The 20,317-nt window shown below is 28.0% G+C and overlaps 5 protein-coding genes and 1 long non-coding RNA gene across 9 annotated transcripts; 1 reads left to right on the forward strand and 5 right to left on the reverse strand.

The window, feature by feature from the left end:
• Nucleotides 1-365: 365 nt before the first annotated feature.
• Nucleotides 366-5,313, reverse strand: LOC122528552 (lipase maturation factor 2-like). Its single transcript, XM_043653812.1, has 12 exons — nt 5,190-5,313; nt 4,925-5,083; nt 4,640-4,823; nt 4,451-4,552; nt 3,982-4,175; nt 3,723-3,901; nt 3,389-3,638; nt 3,116-3,321; nt 2,811-3,051; nt 2,513-2,729; nt 2,147-2,422; nt 366-484 (listed from the first exon to the last, which is right to left on the reverse strand). Exons 2-12 carry the CDS (start codon nt 5,016-5,018, stop codon nt 412-414), a joined length of 2,016 nt encoding a protein of 671 aa, XP_043509747.1. The 5' UTR covers nt 5,019-5,083; nt 5,190-5,313; the 3' UTR covers nt 366-411.
• Nucleotides 5,314-5,729: 416 nt separating this feature from the next.
• LOC122528533 lies at nt 5,730-6,069 on the reverse strand. Its single transcript, XM_043653768.1, has one exon. The coding sequence runs from the start codon at nt 6,045-6,047 to the stop codon at nt 5,805-5,807; it is 243 nt and encodes an 80-aa protein (XP_043509703.1). The 5' UTR covers nt 6,048-6,069; the 3' UTR covers nt 5,730-5,804.
• Nucleotides 6,070-6,330: 261 nt separating this feature from the next.
• Nucleotides 6,331-11,555, reverse strand: LOC122528534. Its single transcript, XR_006306594.1, has 3 exons — nt 11,505-11,555; nt 6,567-6,810; nt 6,331-6,486 (listed from the first exon to the last, which is right to left on the reverse strand). It is a non-coding gene; the product is annotated as an uncharacterized LOC122528534 (long non-coding RNA).
• Nucleotides 6,455-14,108, forward strand: LOC122528524 (MATH and LRR domain-containing protein PFE0570w-like). Of its 3 annotated transcripts, XM_043653749.1 has the most exons (10): nt 6,455-6,593; nt 6,967-7,137; nt 7,208-7,341; nt 7,475-7,628; nt 7,684-7,815; nt 7,940-8,151; nt 8,222-12,569; nt 12,660-13,736; nt 13,809-13,867; nt 13,960-14,108. In XM_043653749.1, exons 1-10 carry the CDS (start codon nt 6,536-6,538, stop codon nt 14,050-14,052), a joined length of 6,438 nt encoding a protein of 2,145 aa, XP_043509684.1. In that variant the 5' UTR covers nt 6,455-6,535; the 3' UTR covers nt 14,053-14,108. The 3 variants fall into 3 exon arrangements, with proteins under 3 accessions (XP_043509684.1, XP_043509683.1, XP_043509685.1); XM_043653748.1 differs by having other exon boundaries at nt 8,222-13,736; XM_043653750.1 differs by lacking the exons at nt 6,455-6,593; nt 6,967-7,137; nt 7,208-7,341; nt 7,475-7,628 and having other exon boundaries at nt 7,733-7,815; nt 7,944-8,151; nt 8,222-13,736.
• A 317-nt stretch (nt 14,109-14,425) lies between these two features.
• LOC122528532 (activated RNA polymerase II transcriptional coactivator p15) lies at nt 14,426-15,552 on the reverse strand. The gene is made up of 4 exons (XM_043653767.1): nt 15,355-15,552; nt 15,075-15,140; nt 14,673-14,886; nt 14,426-14,601 (listed from the first exon to the last, which is right to left on the reverse strand). The coding sequence occupies exons 2-4, from the start codon at nt 15,123-15,125 to the stop codon at nt 14,519-14,521; spliced, it is 348 nt and encodes a 115-aa protein (XP_043509702.1). The 5' UTR covers nt 15,126-15,140; nt 15,355-15,552; the 3' UTR covers nt 14,426-14,518.
• Nucleotides 15,553-16,704: 1,152 nt separating this feature from the next.
• LOC122528527 (transmembrane protein 181) lies at nt 16,705-20,092 on the reverse strand. 2 transcript variants are annotated; one of them, XM_043653758.1, is made up of 14 exons: nt 19,750-20,092; nt 19,226-19,387; nt 19,050-19,153; nt 18,978-18,988; nt 18,779-18,944; nt 18,605-18,707; nt 18,368-18,521; nt 18,208-18,288; nt 18,041-18,140; nt 17,828-17,955; nt 17,603-17,752; nt 17,419-17,521; nt 17,091-17,321; nt 16,705-17,009 (listed from the first exon to the last, which is right to left on the reverse strand). In XM_043653758.1, exons 2-14 carry the CDS (start codon nt 19,372-19,374, stop codon nt 16,879-16,881), a joined length of 1,611 nt encoding a protein of 536 aa, XP_043509693.1. In that variant the 5' UTR covers nt 19,375-19,387; nt 19,750-20,092; the 3' UTR covers nt 16,705-16,878. The 2 variants fall into 2 exon arrangements, with proteins under 2 accessions (XP_043509693.1, XP_043509694.1); XM_043653759.1 differs by lacking the exon at nt 18,978-18,988 and having other exon boundaries at nt 18,779-18,928; nt 19,226-20,090.
• Nucleotides 20,093-20,317: the final 225 nt, after the last annotated feature.

The following is a 20,317-nucleotide window of genomic DNA, read 5'->3' on the forward strand; positions in this document are numbered from 1 at the left end:
GTGATAAAAATAATTCGACTGACAAACTGTTGATTGAAGTAGAATCTATCGTTTGTTCCGATATTGGTGCTATTGCCCCTCTTGAAAATGACAATAATTACGATCCTCAATATGTAGAGTCTCAAAACAAATGTCAAAATACGAAAACGTGCATAAAAAACAACCGACGAGATGTATTGTGTGATAATCTTGAAGATTACTTATCATCTAATTGTAATACAGATATAATTATCCAAAAATCCAACATACCTACCGAGATGTATACCAGCTATGCAACTTTATTAAGTTTTAAAAATTTCACATACGTGAAACAATTAAATGAGAAGTACCATATTCCTGATAAATATTTTATGCGATCGAAGGAATTTCAAGAAGCATTTAATTTATTAGAAACACGTTTAGAGAAATTATTTAAATATCCATTAGGCCTGTCAAAAGTTTCATTGCCAGAAGTTTATGTAGCTTATGAGCCAGAAGTTCAACTCTGTTCAAAGAAAAAAAAAAGGAAAAATGATTCAGATATCAGACACATTACTCAGACATAACATAAACGAATGACAAATATTAAATAAATTTAATATTAAATAAAAATATTCTTTTTAAGAATATTAGATTTAAAAGTACAATCAATATATTTCTTATTTTGTCTATAGTCTGTAAAATTCACTTTAGAAGATTTAATTTAAAATAAATAGAATCCTATTTTAAAATAGAAATGAATTTTATTTCACCAAAATAAGGTAATACGTTAATCCCCGCGTAAATAATATAATTTTTCAACGATTTATACTTTAAGTATATGGCAGGATAATTTCGGACCTTCGATTTATTCTTTACTAACATACATGTATATTTATATTTATTATAACATTTTCATTGTAATAAAATGAATTGGTGAATGAATCATTATGATTCGTGATTTTATTTACGATTTTACTTTTAAATTTTTATAAAATTATTATCATTGGATTGCTAACTTTTCGGTAAAGATGTGTAAAAGGAAATAGTAATTAAAATATACATACACGTAAGTAAAACTAATCGAAGGTTGAGTTGAGCGTGTTTAGATACATTTTTTTCAGAGAAGTTTCGTTATTCATTGTATAGTTGCTATAAAAGGTGACAATTTCTATTCAAAATGATATAATATTGATATTTACAAAAAAGTGACACTCTTTCCAACTCTTGATAAACTACGTATTAATTCTTTTAGACAATAATATATACATCATACTAATATATACTTCAGAAGACAAAATTATAAAAGTAAAAGTGAAAATAATTGATATACAGTGCGTTTATTAAAAAAAATATATATATATATAATTTCAATCTATAGTATATAGTATAATGGGAATATAAGAATTCAAACCATTGATAAATAAATTATTAAACTTTCAAAATTATATCATTTACTGTTGCTATAACAAAATTTCTTTCTTTATTCCTCAGAAAAAAGATACCAAGCAATTCTTCAAAACATATACAAATCTTTTAATATACTTAAGAGAACTTTCTGATAGTTTTTATTTATTGAACGCACAATAAATTTTAGAACATATTATGTACATTCATGTTATTTAAAAGAAATACATTCAGAAAAATAGATTGCAAATAATGACCGTTCATTTTCTTAAATGCAATTTAGAGTATTATTGTATGTATAGATAGTGAAATATCATGGAGCAGATATGTTCTGTTTTTCAGTAAGATAAAAGTAAAGATATTTAATATATATATATATATGAAACGGCAAACAAACTTTCCGAATGTATAAAAATAACAAAATTATCCTTCCTAAGTTTAGTGCAAATATTTAGTACGATAGCTGATGGAAAATAAATTACCTGTTTTCTTAGTGAATCTGTTTCTACTTCCTCTCTCCCATCTTTTTTAAATTTGTACCAATGCAGATGATACAAAAATGTTTGATTGAAATATATGAGAAAAGAAAAGAAAATAAAAAGTAGAGCGCAGATGGTTATATATTTGTAAAAATATAATCTATGCATAATTTAAGAAATAATTTATATGCATGAAAACAATTAAATCTGATTATATGTATACGCAAGTAAGTCTTTACAAATATAACCAACTATGAATTATCTTACACTGAGAGTGTTACAAAAATGAAATAAATACTTACTTTTTCTTTAACACTGAATTATTATAGCTAGTCATAATAATCGTACAACCTGCAGTAAAAACTCCCCATAAAAGAAGGCTGGCTTCGATTTTATGAATTAAAGACCTAATACTATCGAAGAATAGTTTTAACGGTTCGTTTGTTATTTTGAAAATCGGTTTATCTTGAATAATTTTCATTTTTGATAAATATTCGATAAGTGGTGGATGATCATGACTAAATATTGGAAAATATTCCCCGATTTTTTCTCTTGTCCACCAAGCTTGTTTGTTCCATCTAAACAAGAATAAAATAAAACAAAATATAATTACGATCATTCAAACTTAAAAATAATCTGAAATAACATAAATGCGTACAAATACTTACGACTGACTCCATGGAGTGTAATGATAACGATGAAGACTAGCTTTGATAAATCTAGGTGGTTTTTCAATAAATGGATTTTCTACATTGTTCATTAGAGCCAGTACTTCTGGTTGACCGCTTAAAAGGCGATACGCCAACGACATTAACCATGGATTTTGGTGATAATTACCTAATGCAGCAAACCACATTTGCCAATCAAGCCGTGGTTGATGAGGAGCTGAATATAATAAAAAGTAATTAATAAATATAATTTGGAAATAAAGAAAAAGATAAGATATCAATTTTCGAAATGACCAACCAACAAATGGTAATGAATTATTAACATTTCCTGGTTTATATAAAAATTCGTATTCTTTCCATGGTCCATCAATGTTATTGCTTCCTTCGACAATTACTTCCAATCTACCTCCTACTCCAGTCATGCGTCTAAATAATCCGTAACTATTTACAAGACGAAGATGTTCGACTTTCCCTTGTATTTGTCTTAGTTGAATTGGTATTGTTGAATTATGAGAATGATGTAAAGTAGCGTACGGTACCTAAATGCAAAAATATTGTAAAAATCGATTTTAAATATCATAAATAGTCACATGTGGTACGTACAATACTTATTGCAAAGATAAAACAAACTGCTGCTGTATAAAGACTTGTAACAAATGTTGTGAAGATCTTATTTTGTATTCCTTTGATAGAGAATAAAGACGTAACTAGTGCATTTGCCACAGTAAATGCAAGAGATATTACACCAATATAGATGGAAACTGGAATTATTCGTGATAGGACATAATCAAATTGTTCTTCTGTAAATGCTGAAATAATAAAATATTCAATCATTAACAGAAATATTTACGTCTTTCATCAGTGATATCTACATACCAATGTCACTTTGGATTGTCCAATTATCAGATATTCTAAGATTGTAATACACGTATGTTGCATAAAAAATTACTCCATAAACTACAATACACAATATTGTTGAAAAAGATTGTATGATATTGTAAGTACCATTTTTAGATTTTCTTTTATAAAAAAATTGATCGTCGAGTAAAGAGATACATAAACAAATAGTTAAAAAATTAAAAAAGTTATAATTTCCTGTTGCTATAATGTGTATTTGAAGAAATACCTAACAGAATTAATATAAATTATTAAATAATCAGATGTTAAGACTTAACTAATAAATACTAATTTAACATTTAAATATATTTACCTGTGTATAAAATGCAATTATTCTAACTTTTCTGTTTGGGAAGAAGAACAAAAATGGAATGACAAGTTCAAAAATATTGACAATCACAGTAGTAAAACGTAAAAACCATGTTGGCAAATGATGTGCGTACCATGCTAATGGAGTAGGTATACATTGTGATTCAAAATGTACATTTAGAGCTGAAACATTGTTACAAAGAAGTAAACATTCTCCTTTAATTTGATTATAGTATAAATGCATGTTTGTTAAAATATTATACCATTTAATTTCCACCATACAGGGCAACCAGAAGTAAGTTTCACTACTCCACTGGAAAACATTAAGCGGAAAAGTAACCAACGTACAGTCCAAAAAGTTACAGCGTCACTTGGTGTATTTACTTTGCTACGTTGAGAATAACAAAATGGTGCTACAAATATACATAAAAATCCTGCTTCTAATAAAAGTACATCCCTGTAAAAATAGTAAAATATTAATGTATTATATCATAACTTTTTCATAAATGGTTTCTAATTAAGTTATAAAATCAATATATATTTTCATCAATCAAATATAACTCTGAGCCAATTACTTGAAATAGGATATATTAGATTACATTGATACAAAAAAGAAATCTATTCAGATTAACATAATATAATTATGTTATTAATTGATATATTATTCTGTAGTTTACAGATATAAAGCTATAAACAATGAAATTATTAAAAAATTTAGGAAATATTACTTACCACTGAAACCACATAAATGTTTGACCAATCTGATATAGGGAATAATATAATGACCAAAGTACTGCAAATACCAATGCAATACAAAATCTTTGTGAGATAAATCTGAAAATAATCAATATTTACATTATTGTTGGTATTTATATTTACATTATATAGTTATACAAATTACAGCGATGATCCAAAAATTACCCTGCAAAGGAAAGAGCAACGCCTATAAGTGATAATACATCTAACATATACTCTACGTTTAGACCAAGGTAAGGAGCAAACCACAGTAACGTTGGTTTCTGCCTTAATTTATGAAGTAAAGGTGAACGACTTTTAAGATCCACTTGAGTTCTAGCAGGTAGAATGCCATTATCGCCATATAATCCTTCATTATAAATAAAAAGAAAAAAATAAACATGCTTGAACAAACAATGTGCATAAAAATTATATATTTTCTTATTTTTAAACTTTTCAATTTGTACTCACCCGGAATTTGTATATAAAAACTAAGAAATGCAAAAAGATATATAATACATATTCCACGTAAAAATAAGTTACGAGTATATCGTACTTGAACCATCGTAAAGTACTATATTTATACTATTATTTCAGGAGATTAAAATATATTCGAATAGCGATCGAGATCTGCAAAACGAAACACATGCATTTATATACATATTGAACATACATATATATATTTATATATGTATATACATAAATTACACATCATACAAGAAAAAAATATACCTACTGTATTATTTCATAAACCGATACAAATATTGTTCAACTCTCGAATTAAATGTTATTTGGTACTATATAATATAACGCTCGTACAATTAATAGAATTCGATTGTTTCTTTCTAGGCATTACTTGGTAATATTTCACATTATATGGTTGGCCAAAGTTGCTTCTTCAGTATTATAGAATGTTTAAATTTCTCGTATCTTCACATTTCATTTCAAAAATAATATTCAAATTGAATTTAAATTCGTATTATAGTTATTAAATATATTAATCAGAGATGTTGTTCTAATCAAATTGTTAAGAAATATAGTACTATAATAAAATATTTATCATACATTATATATATATATACCTGTGTGTATGCATATATATATATATAATTTGTCTATATTTCTGTTATTCATAATCATTGCTGAGATTAATTACTGTTATAAAAAACAATGTAGGATAAGATACATATAAACAATTCAAACATGATTAATCAATAATTTAATAATATTACATAATAGATATTCAAAATAATGAAAATAATAAACAAATGTACAATTTGGATAAAGTACTTTATATTTACATTCACATACGTCTATTCTAACTGTATTATATAAATGAGATTTGATCAATTTAGTTTACTTCATTATATTGTGTTTCCATTTCTGTAATGCGTCTGATTTCTCGTTTCTTGTTATATTCTTCAATGAAATTCACCAGTTCGTTATGTTCCTCTTGAGTCAAGGTATTAAACTTCTTCTTCTCATTCTGTATCCATTCCTCTATAGTTTCTGACTGATTAAAATAGTAATAAATACCAATTGGGAATAATATGTACGACATCATTCTTCCAATCTCCATTTGCCAATTTCCCATTTCCTAAATATCAAACCAAAGAAAATACAGCATATATCTGAATAGGTGCAAAATACATGTAGCTTCTTATCAAAATACGCGATATAATTGATTTTGTTATAAATAACAAGATGAAATCACATTGGATCTTAAAAACACAATATACAATATTGAACGTTGCACAATGAGACATTGTGTATTGTACTATCAAAGAAAATGCTTTCGTGTTTCGACTCTAGCAACTAATAATTTGTAATAACATCTACGACGTACTTACTTGCGAAATGCTTGAAAGAAATTTCTTCCTATTCCGATATCAAACAAATCATTTATTAAACATGAGAATCACTAAGGCATGGAGAAAAGTATAAACAGTTTTGATGTTGGCAAAATTGTTTTGACCAAGAAGTTACTTCCATTCAAGATCTTTAGGATTCATATTATGGTATCGTTTCGAAGTCTGTAACACAAATAAGTTTGAATTTTTCGATGATATCCGTGGAATTTAAATGTTGATAGGCATTATGGAAACATTATTACCTTCGGAAGTAGCTAGATTGGTTCTTGGTAAGAGTGACACGACGTGTGCTTTGCACATCATATTATGATAACCTGTTGTGTGGCGGGAATATATGTATACTTTCTAATCATGACAACGAAACGTGTCAGAATTTTATATAAGCATGAAATTGATGCGAAACAAGCAACAAATTTTATACAAATAGATGTTGAATATAATAAATCGTTGTAAGAAATATTACATTGTAACCAATAAGATGATTTGCTGTAATCAATATAATAAATCATTTTACTTTTAAATGTGTACATATATGCGTACATGAAAAACGTATCATTTACATAATATAATATATATGTTTATAAAAAAAACTTTAATCAATCTTTTTACATATGATTTATAAGTTTATTCGAACAATTTTAGGATATCTTGAAAGTCAGAAGTGTATGGAAGCTGCAAAAATATTTTTAGAAACTTCACCGCATTTACAAGAATGTCGCACTGTAATTTCAAAAGGAAAACGATTCAGCACTAAAGTTAGCAGAATGGCTTTGATTGATATCATTGAAAAGTTTTTTGCTATAAATTCAACTGGTAAGATTTTACTGGTGAGAAACTCACGGGCAAAAATATCATTTTATTCTATTAACATTTGTTTTTATAGTTGATAATTACCTTGAAAAAATTGCTAATTATGAACAATCAAAGCATTGTGGAGACTTACTGAAAGAATTGAAATTTCTTATTGAACAAACTCACGGAGAACACTTTATTATTAATATCAATGTTCCTTCACAGGTATATAAAAAATCTAAAAATCTATTAGTTATTACTATTAATATTACAGTCTATTATATTCTCATAGTAATATATTAATCATTATAATATGGTTTGTATTCTTTTGTACCATCATTCATTTACTTATTTGCAGACTAATTCTCAAATATGCAATGATTCTCCTATAAAAAATATGAGTAATAGTAATACACGTAAAAGGCATCATAGTAATAATGATTGTGAGAGATGTAAACGCACAAAAATAATATCAAACGCATCACAACAACATGATTCACCCTCTGGCAAAGGTAGAATATATATGAGATTTTCTAATAATTTTCTAACATTTTCTTTTCATTACAGCACATCTTGATAGTGTGGAAGCAACTCCATTGGAAAGTCTACCAGGTCATATGGATATGTTAGAATTATCAAAATCTGGTATTAATATGAAACAGAAGAAATATAGTTTAAACTTTATGGAACGACATGAAGGTTTGTTCAATTTTAATATGTATAGTTAAATTGCATAATCAAATAATATTACAAGTAATTAAGATAAAAATAATGGTAATATTAATAAAATAAACATATATTTAATTCTTAATATTTAAATCAGACAGCGATTTAAATATTCAGAACACAGAGAATATGACATATAATGCATGTACAGAAAACAATATAAAAGATTTGCACGTGTTTAATAAATGCACCACAGCAACAAGTACAGAAGAATTATTGAGTTATTCATGTGCAGAAGTTCAAACAACTCCATATGATACATTGGAATCTGAATCTGAAAGTAATGATGAACCAATAGAAAATCTTAGTGTAAGTAATTCGATTCTGTAATAATAACTTCTCAATCAATTTTTACCTTTTTTTATCGTTTATATTACAGCTATTAACGAAAGAGCTCTTGAACCGCACGGAGCTACAAGAGCGAATCGCTGAAAATATTAACAAGGCAATACTTCCAACAGATATATCATTGAAAGATGAAAGTTTAAATGATTCTCTAAATGGTGAAGCAAATACTTCTCTTATGGTAGAATTGAATAATGCAGTTAAATCAATAGTAGAAGCTACAGAGTCCGATCCTGTGTTTGAAAAATTTCTTGAGGAAATTATTGGGCCACATATAGAAACTGATGCAAGTCATGATGAAGATACTGAAGTTCAACCAAAAACAAAGATTCCTAATGAATCGCAAGATAAACAAAATGAAACGACCTCAAATAGTAATAATTCATTAGAATATATGGTAGATGACAAGCCATCCACAGAATTAGATACACCATTAAATGCAGATGTGCCATTAAAGCACAGACTTCGTAGTTCTTCTAGACAACAAAATATTCGAAATGAAGATGAGCAACGTGATCAAGAAAGTATATTAGAAGATCAAAATGCTGCTGCAATATTAAGTATAATAAATGCAAATAGCGTTAACAGTAAAACAGTAAACGATAAGAGAACGAAAGAAGTTGTATGCTTGTTAGACAGTGATAACAAAAAAGAGTTGTCAACATTTGAAGTTTCTGTTGATAAAGATACAGGTAAAACAGAAAAATTAACAACTGATGCTACTAAAAAAGACAATAACGTTGTTTCAATGATTCAAAATAATGACACGGATTCAAAGATTAAAAAGTCATCGGTAAAACGATTACGACATCCGAAGCTTAAACAACAGAAATCAGAAGATAGCACAAACAGATATACATCCGAGGAAGTTATAGTGACAGTACCAACGTTAGTAATGTGTTCGAAGGAAGAAATAAGTAATACATTATCAAAAAATGCACGTACTTGTTCTACTCGCACTACAAATTCAAGATTCATTCCTATTGCTCCCAAAGATTCCAGTAGAACAAATAAAGATTTCGTGGAAACATTATATCTGAAAACCGTAAATGTTGCTCAGAAAGTAACGTCACCACTTTTTAATACATCAAATGATTTAAAAAATTTCATTTCTTGTGCAATAACGATGACAACTATAACTACAACGACAACGGCTACGACAACAACGTCAGCGATGACAGTGCAAGCATCTCAAAAAGAAGATGATAACAAAATAAATAATGATAAAGAGAAAAGCCAAACTGTACATAATAATAATTTCATTGGTAATTCAATTGCATGTCCCGCATTGCCGAATACCGTTAAATCAGTTGCTGGAGAATCAATAACTCTGTATGGCAGTGAAACTAGCACAAAAACATTATTAGATAGTTCAAATATGCCTACAATAAATATAGACGATAGTAGTAGCTTATCCAATTCTGGATTATCTCCATATATAAAATTTAATTGCAGCAAAAATAATCAGCATCAAAATTTATCAGACATTGATTTGACACCTGTCATTCAGAATGCAAAAGTTGTTGCTCCATTGAAAATAAATAGTACTGTTAACGAGCACCAATCTTCAGCTTCGATAAAAACTGATCGTGATATTAGTAAACGTACTCCAAGATCGTTGCTGAGAAGTAGATCAAAAAATTATAGATTAAGTTTATCGACACCAAGGAGAAGAAGTAGTCATATAAGAACTCTTGATTTTAACACCCCGATGAAAACAACTATGTCCGACCAAATGATTAATGAAAATAAAGGTTCGCATTTTTCGGAATCCGCAAAATTCGTTACGTCTGTATGTAGAACTACTCTTTTTAAATCACCACAGCTTGCTAATGCTACTGCGTCTACTCATAAAATTAAAACTCCATTAAAACATTATCCTTGTCAACTTCCAATAGCAACAAGAAGTCCAGCACCAAAGCTTATGGGTGAATGGGAAAAATATAACGGACTTGGGATAATTATAGGCGATGTCTCTCCATGTTCAAACATCAATGTTTCTTCGGAAAATAAATTTGTCAAAATTCAATCGAAATCTCTGGATCTTACAAAAGGTGCATGGGATGCAGATTTACGAAAAGCTTTACACATCACTCTAGACGAAGATCACCAAAAACGTAAAATATCTGCAAGTAACAAAAAAAGAAATAATGCAAAAGTTGCTAAATCAAGTGTTTTCTCATCGACAAAGAAGGACAAACGCAATTTACGTACATCAAAAGGAAAACTCAAAATTACTGCACCAAAGAAAGATGACATCGTACAAGATCCAAGAAATGAACGTAGTATAAAAAAGTATAATATAATGGAATCGTCGATAACAAAAAGTATAGATTGTAACACGTCCGAGGCGAAGGAAGATTTCCTGGATGCTCGCATTAATAATGCTCAAGAAATTAAATTGTCTAATATGAAAACAGGAAATAAAAGTAAATCTATTGTTGAACAAAAGAGTACTCAAGATCAATTGTTAGCAAAGACTAATCATCTCTACGATAATGCAACAATAACGATAACAACAGCAACAACAACAACAACAGAAACAGCAGCCAATAATTTACCTGTTGAAAAGAAAAATATAAAAAAATATGCTCAATTAAAAACGTTGAAGACTAATTTAAATAAATATAATCAAACTGAAGAGAAACCATATTTAGAAAATATCATCTCGGTTGATGCAGTACAGAATTCAGAATCTACGAAAACTTCTATAGATATTACACAACAACAATTGCTACAAATGCCTAATTTAATCGATCACGAAACACCGAGAAAAATGAGAAATGATATTCCAATGACACCAAGAGTACTCAGTCCAAGTAATACACCATTTCTCATTAAACGTGATGATGATTCTAGTAAAATACCATGTTTCATAAATACACCAGAATTTCCAAGAACGCCACGCATTCTGTTGACACCAAAAATAGACGAAACTACTGCAGATAATTTAAGAAAAGAAACGTTTAACTCTTTTTCTCCGTATTATAAACCTACATCTGAACAAAATGAATGTGAAAAACAGAAGTTGAGTAATAGTACAGAAAAATTGCAATGTACAAACCAGCATATACCTGAAAATATTATCAATTCTACCAACATGTATCAAGCCTGTGTATCTACAAAATTAGAAATAACACAGTTTGAAGTGATTAAAGAAAATTTACCAAAAGAAGAAGCAATAAAAGAACTTAAAATATCGGCTAATTCACGTGATTCACCATATATAAAAGCTGATTGTATCGAGGATGTTAATAAGTCTAATGTGAATAAAGATATGTATGAAAAAATGAATGTTAGTAATGAAAAATATTTACCAAATAGCGAAGGATCGAACGATAGCAACGCATCATCTTCTTCTTCATCGCCATCATCATCATCGTCATCGTCGTCGTCGTCATCATCATCATCGTCGTCGTCCTCATCATCATCGTCATCACCATCATCATCGCCATCGCCATCGCCATCATCAACTATTTTAACTAATTTAAAAACTTCTCCTGACAAGAAATGCAAAAACATTGCAAATCAAAACTATACTAATACAAGCAACGATATGACATGCAAACTTACAAATGTTATAGAAACAATAAATAAAAGAACGGAATGTTCAACAATTTTAGAAAATAATGTTCTAGAGAAGGAGGCAGTTATTGCTTTAAAAGGATGTGAATCTTCACCATTGAAAGTATTTCCATTGTTAAAAAATGAAGAGGATTGTAAAACTGATATGAAAGAAACGCCTGCTAAAGACGAAACTCTTAATGAAGTGGATATTTCTGAGACTCCCAATAGTTCAAAGAACGGCATAGAGAATCTGACTAATTTATCCTCTAAAATTTCTGCGTTAATAACTTCAGAAGACCGAAAGTTGTCAAAATCGAATCAACATTTATTTATGGAGAATTCTGCCAGTAAAAAATTGAAACAAAAACCCAAGATAGTTAATATACAACATTTAAGTTCGAATTCAATAAAACATTCTTCCATTCTAGGGAAAAGACAAAAATCTTTGACTATAGATGAAAAATTAGTTATCCAACTGGAGGCAAAACGTCAACGTATGATAGCAAAATTTCGCGAAATACCTAAAACTAGTCTTACTCGGGGAAAAAGTCAACAGAGTCGAATTATTTTTAGGGGAAAGAATAATATTAGTTTAAAGAAGAGCAATCAATATAAATGTAGTCAGAAGAATGAGAATAAATTCAACGAGAAGAGGAAAAAGAAAAAAAGGAAAACAAGGATGGAAGAATTGGATAATTGTAATAATGATAATAGCAACAATAACAAAAACAACAAATTTACTGATGATAGTGACAATGATCTTGATGACATTAATAGTAATATTATCAATAATGACAACAATGGCAATAGTAGTAGTGCTAATAACACTGATAAATTTACAAAGTATTTATCTATTAATACCTCAGAAAGTAATGTTTATAATTTGGAAAATTCAAAAGAAAGAGATAATATCAATAAGAACATGCAAAATAATGATTTAATCATCAAAAATGACACCAATAAAATCATTGAAATACCGGCTGAAAACATTACTAGTGACATTGAAGTCAATATATATCAACAAGCAAATGCGCTTAAAATGGAAAATCAAACTCATGCAAAATACACGCGTGACAAAATTGATACGGAAAATGAAAAATGCGACAATAGTACCGCCAGTAAAGTTATTTTACATGAAAATAACTTGAATGATATAGAAAAAAATTATAATTATAATGGAAAAGATACTTTCAAATTAAAAGAATGTCCAAATTATAATAGTAACAAAATAAGTACTTTATTAAAATCAAAGGTTGATCAAGTAAAGAGAGATTTATTTAGTGACGAGGAACAAGTATTAAAGAAAGAAGAGACATTAAATGCTGAATTTTCGATTAATCAGAAAACTAATAATGTTCCTAATACTCAAACACACGATACCGTTAAGAATACAGATAGTGAAAGTACCAATTCACAAAATTCGAAGAGTTTATCGCACGTTCTTCAATGCTTACAGCTTATTCCGACGTACAAGCAGGATTGCATAGAATCTCAATGCACGAAATATAATCGTAAAATAGATCTCAATGCAACTATTCCTAACTCGGTAGAGTATCATTTTCTATATGACGATGCATCCTTCAAAAAAAGGAGGCGACGATATAGTAATCATGAATTAGAATATCAAATTAATATTGTCTTGAACGACCAAACTTGCAAAGAAAGAGTTAAAATAATGACTGCCACTGATTATGAAGAAATATTTAACTTGCCGCCAAAGCCTAGAAAAAGATTAGGAAGCAGGAAATCACCAATTAAACATGAAAATAGTTGCGAAGCATTAAATAAAATATCTGTCGTTAATTCAGTTACTAAAAGTATAGACGCAAAACCTATAGCTACTTCATCTCCTCTGGAGAAGCCATTGATTAACACAATGAAGAAAGTTGCTATTAAAACTATCATGAATAAAAGAAAAAATGAGGTACCGCACAATAGTACAAAACGGTTAAAAGTAAATAGAATTCGAGAAGTTGATAAAGGTAAAGTAATTGTGATTAAAATAAAAATATTAATTTACTAATAACATAGATTTAATAATTTATCAATTTCAGCTAACATTGCTGCAAAAATATCGAAACAAAAGATACTGGATTTGAAAGAAAGTACACAGGTTTGTAGTTAATTTTTGAAACGAACTTGTTCGGTCGTTTGTTCATTCATTCATTCATATTATCTTTTATCTTTTTGTTTTTTTCATTTTAGACTAAGAAACAAGAATGTACAACGGATCCACAAACATTACTAAACAATTTAGATCTAGATAAATTTTTAACTTCAGTCCATGGACCAGCATAAATATTACATATAGCTTTTTAAAATTATATAGAAATATAAAATATAATATAATATATAATTATATATATTGTTATATCATATAATAATATATTATATTATAATAAAATTATTATATATATATATATATATTATATAATATATATATATAATAATAACAACAAATACTTTTATTGTTATTAACTCCTTGAGAAAATGTTTTGTATTAAATTATCCAGTACGCATAAAAATAGTATCAAATTTCTAAATTTTGTCTTGGCACACGTATGAGATGGAATCTTTTATTGAAAATGTTATCTCATAAATATAACATAAACTGACTTTGAATTATATTTCATAGATGTAATTTAACATACTTGTAATTAAAGAATATATATTAAGAATATGTGGTGTTTTTATAAATAATAAAAGGCTAAGTATTTAATAATTGAAAAACTGTAAAATATTTACTAGATACATAAGTAGATATTCAGCATTTGGACTTTACTGCTTTATCCACATCATCCATGACGGATAATAACTTTCGCCATTGTGGTATGCTTAAGCAAATACCTGTATATAAAATAAAATATTATTAAAATATTACTGCTTAAGGCATACGAATATGTTAACAAAATTAATACCTTTCTTTCCAGGTTTCAAATTTAATTCCTTATCAAAGTACATTTCTCTAATGTCAACATACAATTTTCCTCTGAAATCTCTTACAGTAACTTGACGATTATTTCCTAAATCCCAAATGTTATCTTCATTTTCAGATTCTTTTTCTGACGTTTTTTTTGATTTTTTTTCTTCTTTATCCTCATTTTCTCTCTTTCGCTTCTTTGATTTTACTTCCTTGTACGATGAAAAAAAAAATATATATATATAACAAAAAATATGTATATATGTACCTATCTCACACTGAATTTTATATAAATCTATTCTTACATATACATGGAAACCAAAAAAAAACTATATTAATTTTAATTGATACTATCCGATACACACATGTATAAGCATATTATTTAATATAAATAAAATACCTCATCAGAACTATCATCATCCGAATATATGAACTCTTTCGATTTCGGCATTTTGAATGCGTTTATCTGAAATAATTTTCAATATATTAAATTCAATTAGATTAGATTTTTTTAAAGAATAATGCCCAGACGATGCAAATGGTAATTTCAAAAAATTTCATGATTTCGTTTATTATAACCTATTAATAAGCACAACATATTTATTTACTTGAATTCACGTAATATAAAAAATTGCAGTTGAATTTGCCAAAGAAAAATAACATAGTTGTATTAAACTTACCGAAAGAAAATGAAATGAGATTCACGTTATTTATTTTAATAATAATTCAATCAGAAACAAGCGTTACTTCTCGTACACGATTACGGGATTTTATGCAAATGCATCTTGCGCGCCCTCGTACGTAGAGATGAAAGGAAAGTATGTAAAAGGAATGCGATTCTGATTGGTCGTGTTGGATAGATTCAATAGAATCTTAAATATAAAGATATTTATTGGCCGAAACTACCGCAAACACAAACTTCTTTTATCTTATCTATGCTGGGTACCACTTTTGTATCTCTGGGGATATAGTAGTGATGTAGGCTGTCGATTTCCGGCTTTTTTCGATTTTCAAATATGTGTTCTGTACTTCGATTTTTATGCAATGCTGCGTGTAAAAAACTAAGGTTTTACAGAAATATTACAAGTTATGAGACTCAAATACATTAAACTTTTATATATTTTACATCAGCTGGAACATACGTATACACATAATTTTGATATTTAGCAAAGGTATAACAAAATAATAAAACAGTTATTTTCTTCTTGTCTTATAGTTTACAATTACAGTAGTCAATACATGAAAACTTCTCAATTTATATTATTCAAGATGTCAGATAATACAGACAAATTACAACGTAATTTTACAGTGTAATTACATACATTATACGTTAGTATAACAAATCTTTCTCATACGCGGCCAATGCAACGAACATGAAATATACCTGATCGTTGTTTCATGCTTGTTTTCAGTGTTATTTCGTGCACTTATGTTTCTATAATATTGTAGCATAATGCGTTGAAAATCTCTTAATATATTAATAACCGATCAAAAATCGGAGAAACATACGAAGTATGTTTTATGCCACCTAAAAGGCATAAATAATTTATAACTAAAATGCAATTAAAGTATACGATCGCTCATCGAAAGTCTCCATAGATTCGATAAAAGATTACTAATCGATATTTTAAGATGTTATGACTTCATGAAAAAAATGTATAATCTATTCATTTTAAAACGTGAAGTCTCTACTTTGCAATCCTGCAAGGCAGGAAGCAAGTATGGTTTTAAAGGGAAAAGAAAAGAATTTCAATCTTCATAATTGGATGGTGGATATAAACATGAAAAAAAATTTTTCAGTAATTTTAGATATATGTGAATTTTTATATTTTTCGAGAAAAAAATAACTTGCCGCTTATTGCATGTTGTAGAAATATCTTTAAAAAAGAAAAACTTAGAATTATTAAAGGTTTCAAAGCGAGATCAACTAGATTATTATACGATCTTTTTTCATAAAATTATAACAGTTTAAAATATCGACAATTTTTCGTTAATGAATTTTGTGAGTGACTGTACCTCGTATGCATATAAATACGTGCAAAGAATGAATTTTATTTTATTAAATTTTGCTTAGAATAAATTATTCATTTTCGTGTATTTTATTTTACAGCATATGACTATTACTATTTTTAACATTTTGTTGTTACCATATTCTTTGCTTTAAAAATGCTTCTTCCTCTTCCACGGTGAACAATTGGACTTGATTAATTATTATTTGCAATTCGAGATGTTCGAGTTAAAGGCCGTCGACTTTCTTCATCTGAACCATATATGACTTCTTCGTCGGAGTCATTAATCATAGAAAACGTAGGGTTGTCCTTTGTTATAGAAGAATCTAATATCGATTGAAATAATAATACATACATTGATTTGTAAAAAGAATTTTTTATTATTCAATCAAAACTGAGATACTTACGTTGTCCATATACTTGTTGATATGCCGGTGCATATACATAAGCCATGGTATATAGGTAAAAATTTAGAAGACCATATAAAGCCATGAATTGCGCAGATGAACGATAATAAGTTGTAAGACGGGAGGCAAAGCTGTCCTCAAAAATACCAGCTCCAAATTGTCGTGCTGTCACACAACCACAAACCAATGAAACTACAGCGGCAAGCAATGTCAAAAAACGTAAACGAAGATCTGAAAAAGAAACAAGAAATAAGTAAAATAGATAATATATCATGAATACTCTATAAGAAACTGTAAATAAAAATTTCAAATATGTTTATAATCATACCAAAGTATGGCATAGATCTCAATTCGCTATATGCTCTTAATATTAAGAGAAGAAGATATGCTATATAAAATCCTCCTACTGTGAAGAAGAATACTTTGAAACCCTATAATCATATAGATTCTTTGGTATCAAGTAAAAATATTGTATTCTAAACATATAATCATTGATTATTTTGATAACTTACAAAATAATTCGATGTATCAAGTACATAATTATAAGTGGGATCTTCTAATTCTGTACAGCGCAACCATGTTGCTAAAATAAATGCTGAACACCATAGTAAACCCACTACCAAAACTTTTGGTAAATAAAATGTAATAAGACGCCTTTCGTTCTGTTAAAATGCAAAATTCATAAATACAAAAATACTATGATTTGAATTCTGCCAAATCACATCGTAATATCATACTTGTCTTAAACCATGGTAAACACATAACCAAAACATGAGGACTGCACAAAGAAATGTCGTCTGTAGAATTGCATCTATCATACCAGGTATCCAAGAATTGACTAGAAATGTCATTGGAAATAATGGATCTATAAATAAAGTAAAACAAATTAGTTCTTTGAAAATTAAATGAAGAATTTTTGAAACATAACTCGTTATTTTTTAACAACTTACTATTGTATAAAATTAACAAGGGAAGCAATATAGAAATCCATTTCTGTTCTATTGACCAATCGTGTAATGGATACTTTCGTAGTGAATGTCCAAACCAACACTAAAAATTGATGTTATTGACGTGTGTATTCAATTAATATGTAAATATATATAAAATTGCTTTTTACCATAACTCCAAATGCAATTAACAAAAAGATAAATCGAAACCAAATCTCAAACTCTGTGAATGCTGGATTGTAATTCTTGAACTATGAACAAGTAAAAACATTATCAAGTGCGATTATTTCGATTCTAAAAAGTCTCTTATTTCACATAGTGCTTACTGACGTAGAATGTGAGATCGCGTATGTTATAACGTTGATGAAAGCTTTCGAGTCCATGAAAGCGAACAGTAATAATATAGTAATTGTAATCGAGAAATCCTAGATGAGCAACTACAAGTTCTTCACATGTTTGTCTTTCACATTTCAAGTGTCTAGTTCTATAAGGAGAAAGCATATATTAGTAAATCTTTTACATTATCTTATTAAAAGTTGGGCTATACTGTATAGATTTCAGACATACCTATTATGACCAGTTTCTGAAGGCAGAACAGGTATAAGTTTATGATCAATGGTAATACCATCTATGGAGATGCTCACTTGAAAACTTTTGTCATATCTCTCATCTGTAAAATTTAAAACATATTATTACAATTTCATTATTTGCTGATAATTTTTCCTTCCGTATTTACATTACCATCATTATTAGATGTCAATAATTTTGCAATGACCCATAGCTGTTGACTATATGTAGACAGTAAAGGGGTTTTCATAATAAAAGGGCCACTAGCAATTTCACTGCCATTTACATGAGCTCTTTGTTCACTTGTAGAAGTGATAGGAGGACCTATATTGATATAATACATTTGTATGTTTGTATGTATTGTATTGTATTTTAATAAAAAGAGCAACAACAATAAAAAAAAAAACATTTTAATAAATTATATTTTTTTTATAATTTTACTTACCTGCAAGTCCAATAAATACAGCTAATCCAAAACATGCAAAAAAAGCAACGAATACCATAACAAATTCCCTCTTGTGCATAGAATATAATCGCATTTGAACTGATCTAGAAAAACAAAAATATTATTATTAAATAATATATTATTGAATAATATGTGATAGGAATAAATGTATATACCTTTCACAACGATCATGATGATAGGCAGGTGCAATATACTTATTGAATTCACTAAAAAGATCACTGAATTGTGAAAGTATATTTCTAACTCGAAAATTCCATCCTGCAGAAGGAAGATGATACGAGTATCCTAATCCAGGACCATCCATTTTTATATTACACCTATCATGTTATGTAGATTTTTTATTATGTATATTTTTACAGGCATATTGTCACCTTTACAAATGATATTTGTACAATTATATACTGAGGTACACATGTAATATTCGTTTTTTTCTTTGTTTTTATAAAGACAAGTAGACAGATTTTCTTATATTGATTTGAGTATTTCTTTCTATTTTAAAAAAAAAAAATAGAAAGAATGGAGAAAATAATTCACATCTCATACAACAGTCCACGTGTTCAACGAAAATGTTAAATACATATCCATACTTGAACAACTTAATAAATTTATTCGTATAAGTAAAACTCGTATTGATAAAAGGTATCCATAAATACTTATATAAGTAAAAACTTATTATTACCTTCTAATTTAATAGTAACTTGATGGATATTTGTACAATTTCAAGATCCTTGCACGAATCGATTTATCATATTAGATTTTAATAATAATAATTAAAAAAGCATATACTGTTAAGCGTTCGTCAATTTAACAATTAGATTTGAAAATTTTAATTTGCCGAGAACGGTAAACAAATCTGCAACGACATATGAAACAAAAACGGCAGACATCATGATGCGTATTATTGATTTTTACGACCGTCATAGAACGGCAGAAAGTTTGTGATTTAAAAAGTATTTATATATAATGGAAGTTATTTAAAAATTCGCACACACTTCAAATAGCATTATAATATCTAATTTTTACTGCTTATAAAAAAAACGAAATAATCATTAACTAAGTATACTTTTATATTACTTGCGTCTAATTGAAAACGAAATGTAAAAGAATTATAATAAAAATTTTACTAATTGACCTAGTAACATTAAAAAATTTAATATAATTTATTATTTAAAATAGTTATTTATGCATATATTTATGCATATTTTGTATAGTAGCAGTAAATTATTTCTGAACAATCAGAAGTTCCT

This window comes from Frieseomelitta varia, unplaced genomic scaffold (assembly GCF_011392965.1).
Source record: "Frieseomelitta varia isolate USP_RPSP 00005682 unplaced genomic scaffold, Fvar_1.2 scaffold_251, whole genome shotgun sequence".
Taxonomy (NCBI): Eukaryota; Metazoa; Arthropoda; class Insecta; order Hymenoptera; family Apidae; genus Frieseomelitta; species Frieseomelitta varia.

Bases quoted from the DNA above. Each gene is read 5' to 3' on its own strand.
- LOC122528527 (XM_043653758.1), bottom strand. From the start codon at position 19,374: ATGGATGGTCCTGGATTAGGATACTCGTATCATCTTCCTTCTGCAGGA. The intron at 18,522-18,604 runs GTATGTCTGAAA...TTCTCCTTATAG, and splicing joins TCAGAAACTGGTCATAATAG to AACTAGACACTTGAAATGTG. The intron at 17,956-18,040 runs GTAAGTTGTTAA...CTTTATTTATAG, and splicing joins CTTGTTAATTTTATACAATA to ATCCATTATTTCCAATGACA.
- LOC122528524 (XM_043653748.1), top strand. From the start codon at position 6,536: ATGTTGATAGGCATTATGGAAACATTATTACCTTCGGAAGTAGCTAGA. The intron at 6,594-6,966 runs GTAAGAGTGACA...GAACAATTTTAG, and splicing joins AGTAGCTAGATTGGTTCTTG to GATATCTTGAAAGTCAGAAG. The intron at 13,737-13,808 runs GTAAAGTAATTG...TATCAATTTCAG, and splicing joins AATTCGAGAAGTTGATAAAG to CTAACATTGCTGCAAAAATA.
- LOC122528533 (XM_043653768.1), bottom strand. From the start codon at position 6,047: ATGGGAAATTGGCAAATGGAGATTGGAAGAATGATGTCGTACATATTA.
- LOC122528532 (XM_043653767.1), bottom strand. From the start codon at position 15,125: ATGCCGAAATCGAAAGAGTTCATATATTCGGATGATGATAGTTCTGAT. The intron at 14,887-15,074 runs GTATTTTATTTA...TCATCGTACAAG, and splicing joins ATGATGATAGTTCTGATGAG to GAAGTAAAATCAAAGAAGCG. The intron at 14,602-14,672 runs GTATTAATTTTG...TTTTATATACAG, and splicing joins TTTGAAACCTGGAAAGAAAG to GTATTTGCTTAAGCATACCA.
- LOC122528552 (XM_043653812.1), bottom strand. From the start codon at position 5,018: ATGGTTCAAGTACGATATACTCGTAACTTATTTTTACGTGGAATATGT. The intron at 4,824-4,924 runs GTGAGTACAAAT...TTTATAATGAAG, and splicing joins TTTTTATATACAAATTCCGG to GATTATATGGCGATAATGGC. The intron at 3,639-3,722 runs GTAAATATATTT...TAATTCTGTTAG, and splicing joins TAATTGCATTTTATACACAG to GTATTTCTTCAAATACACAT.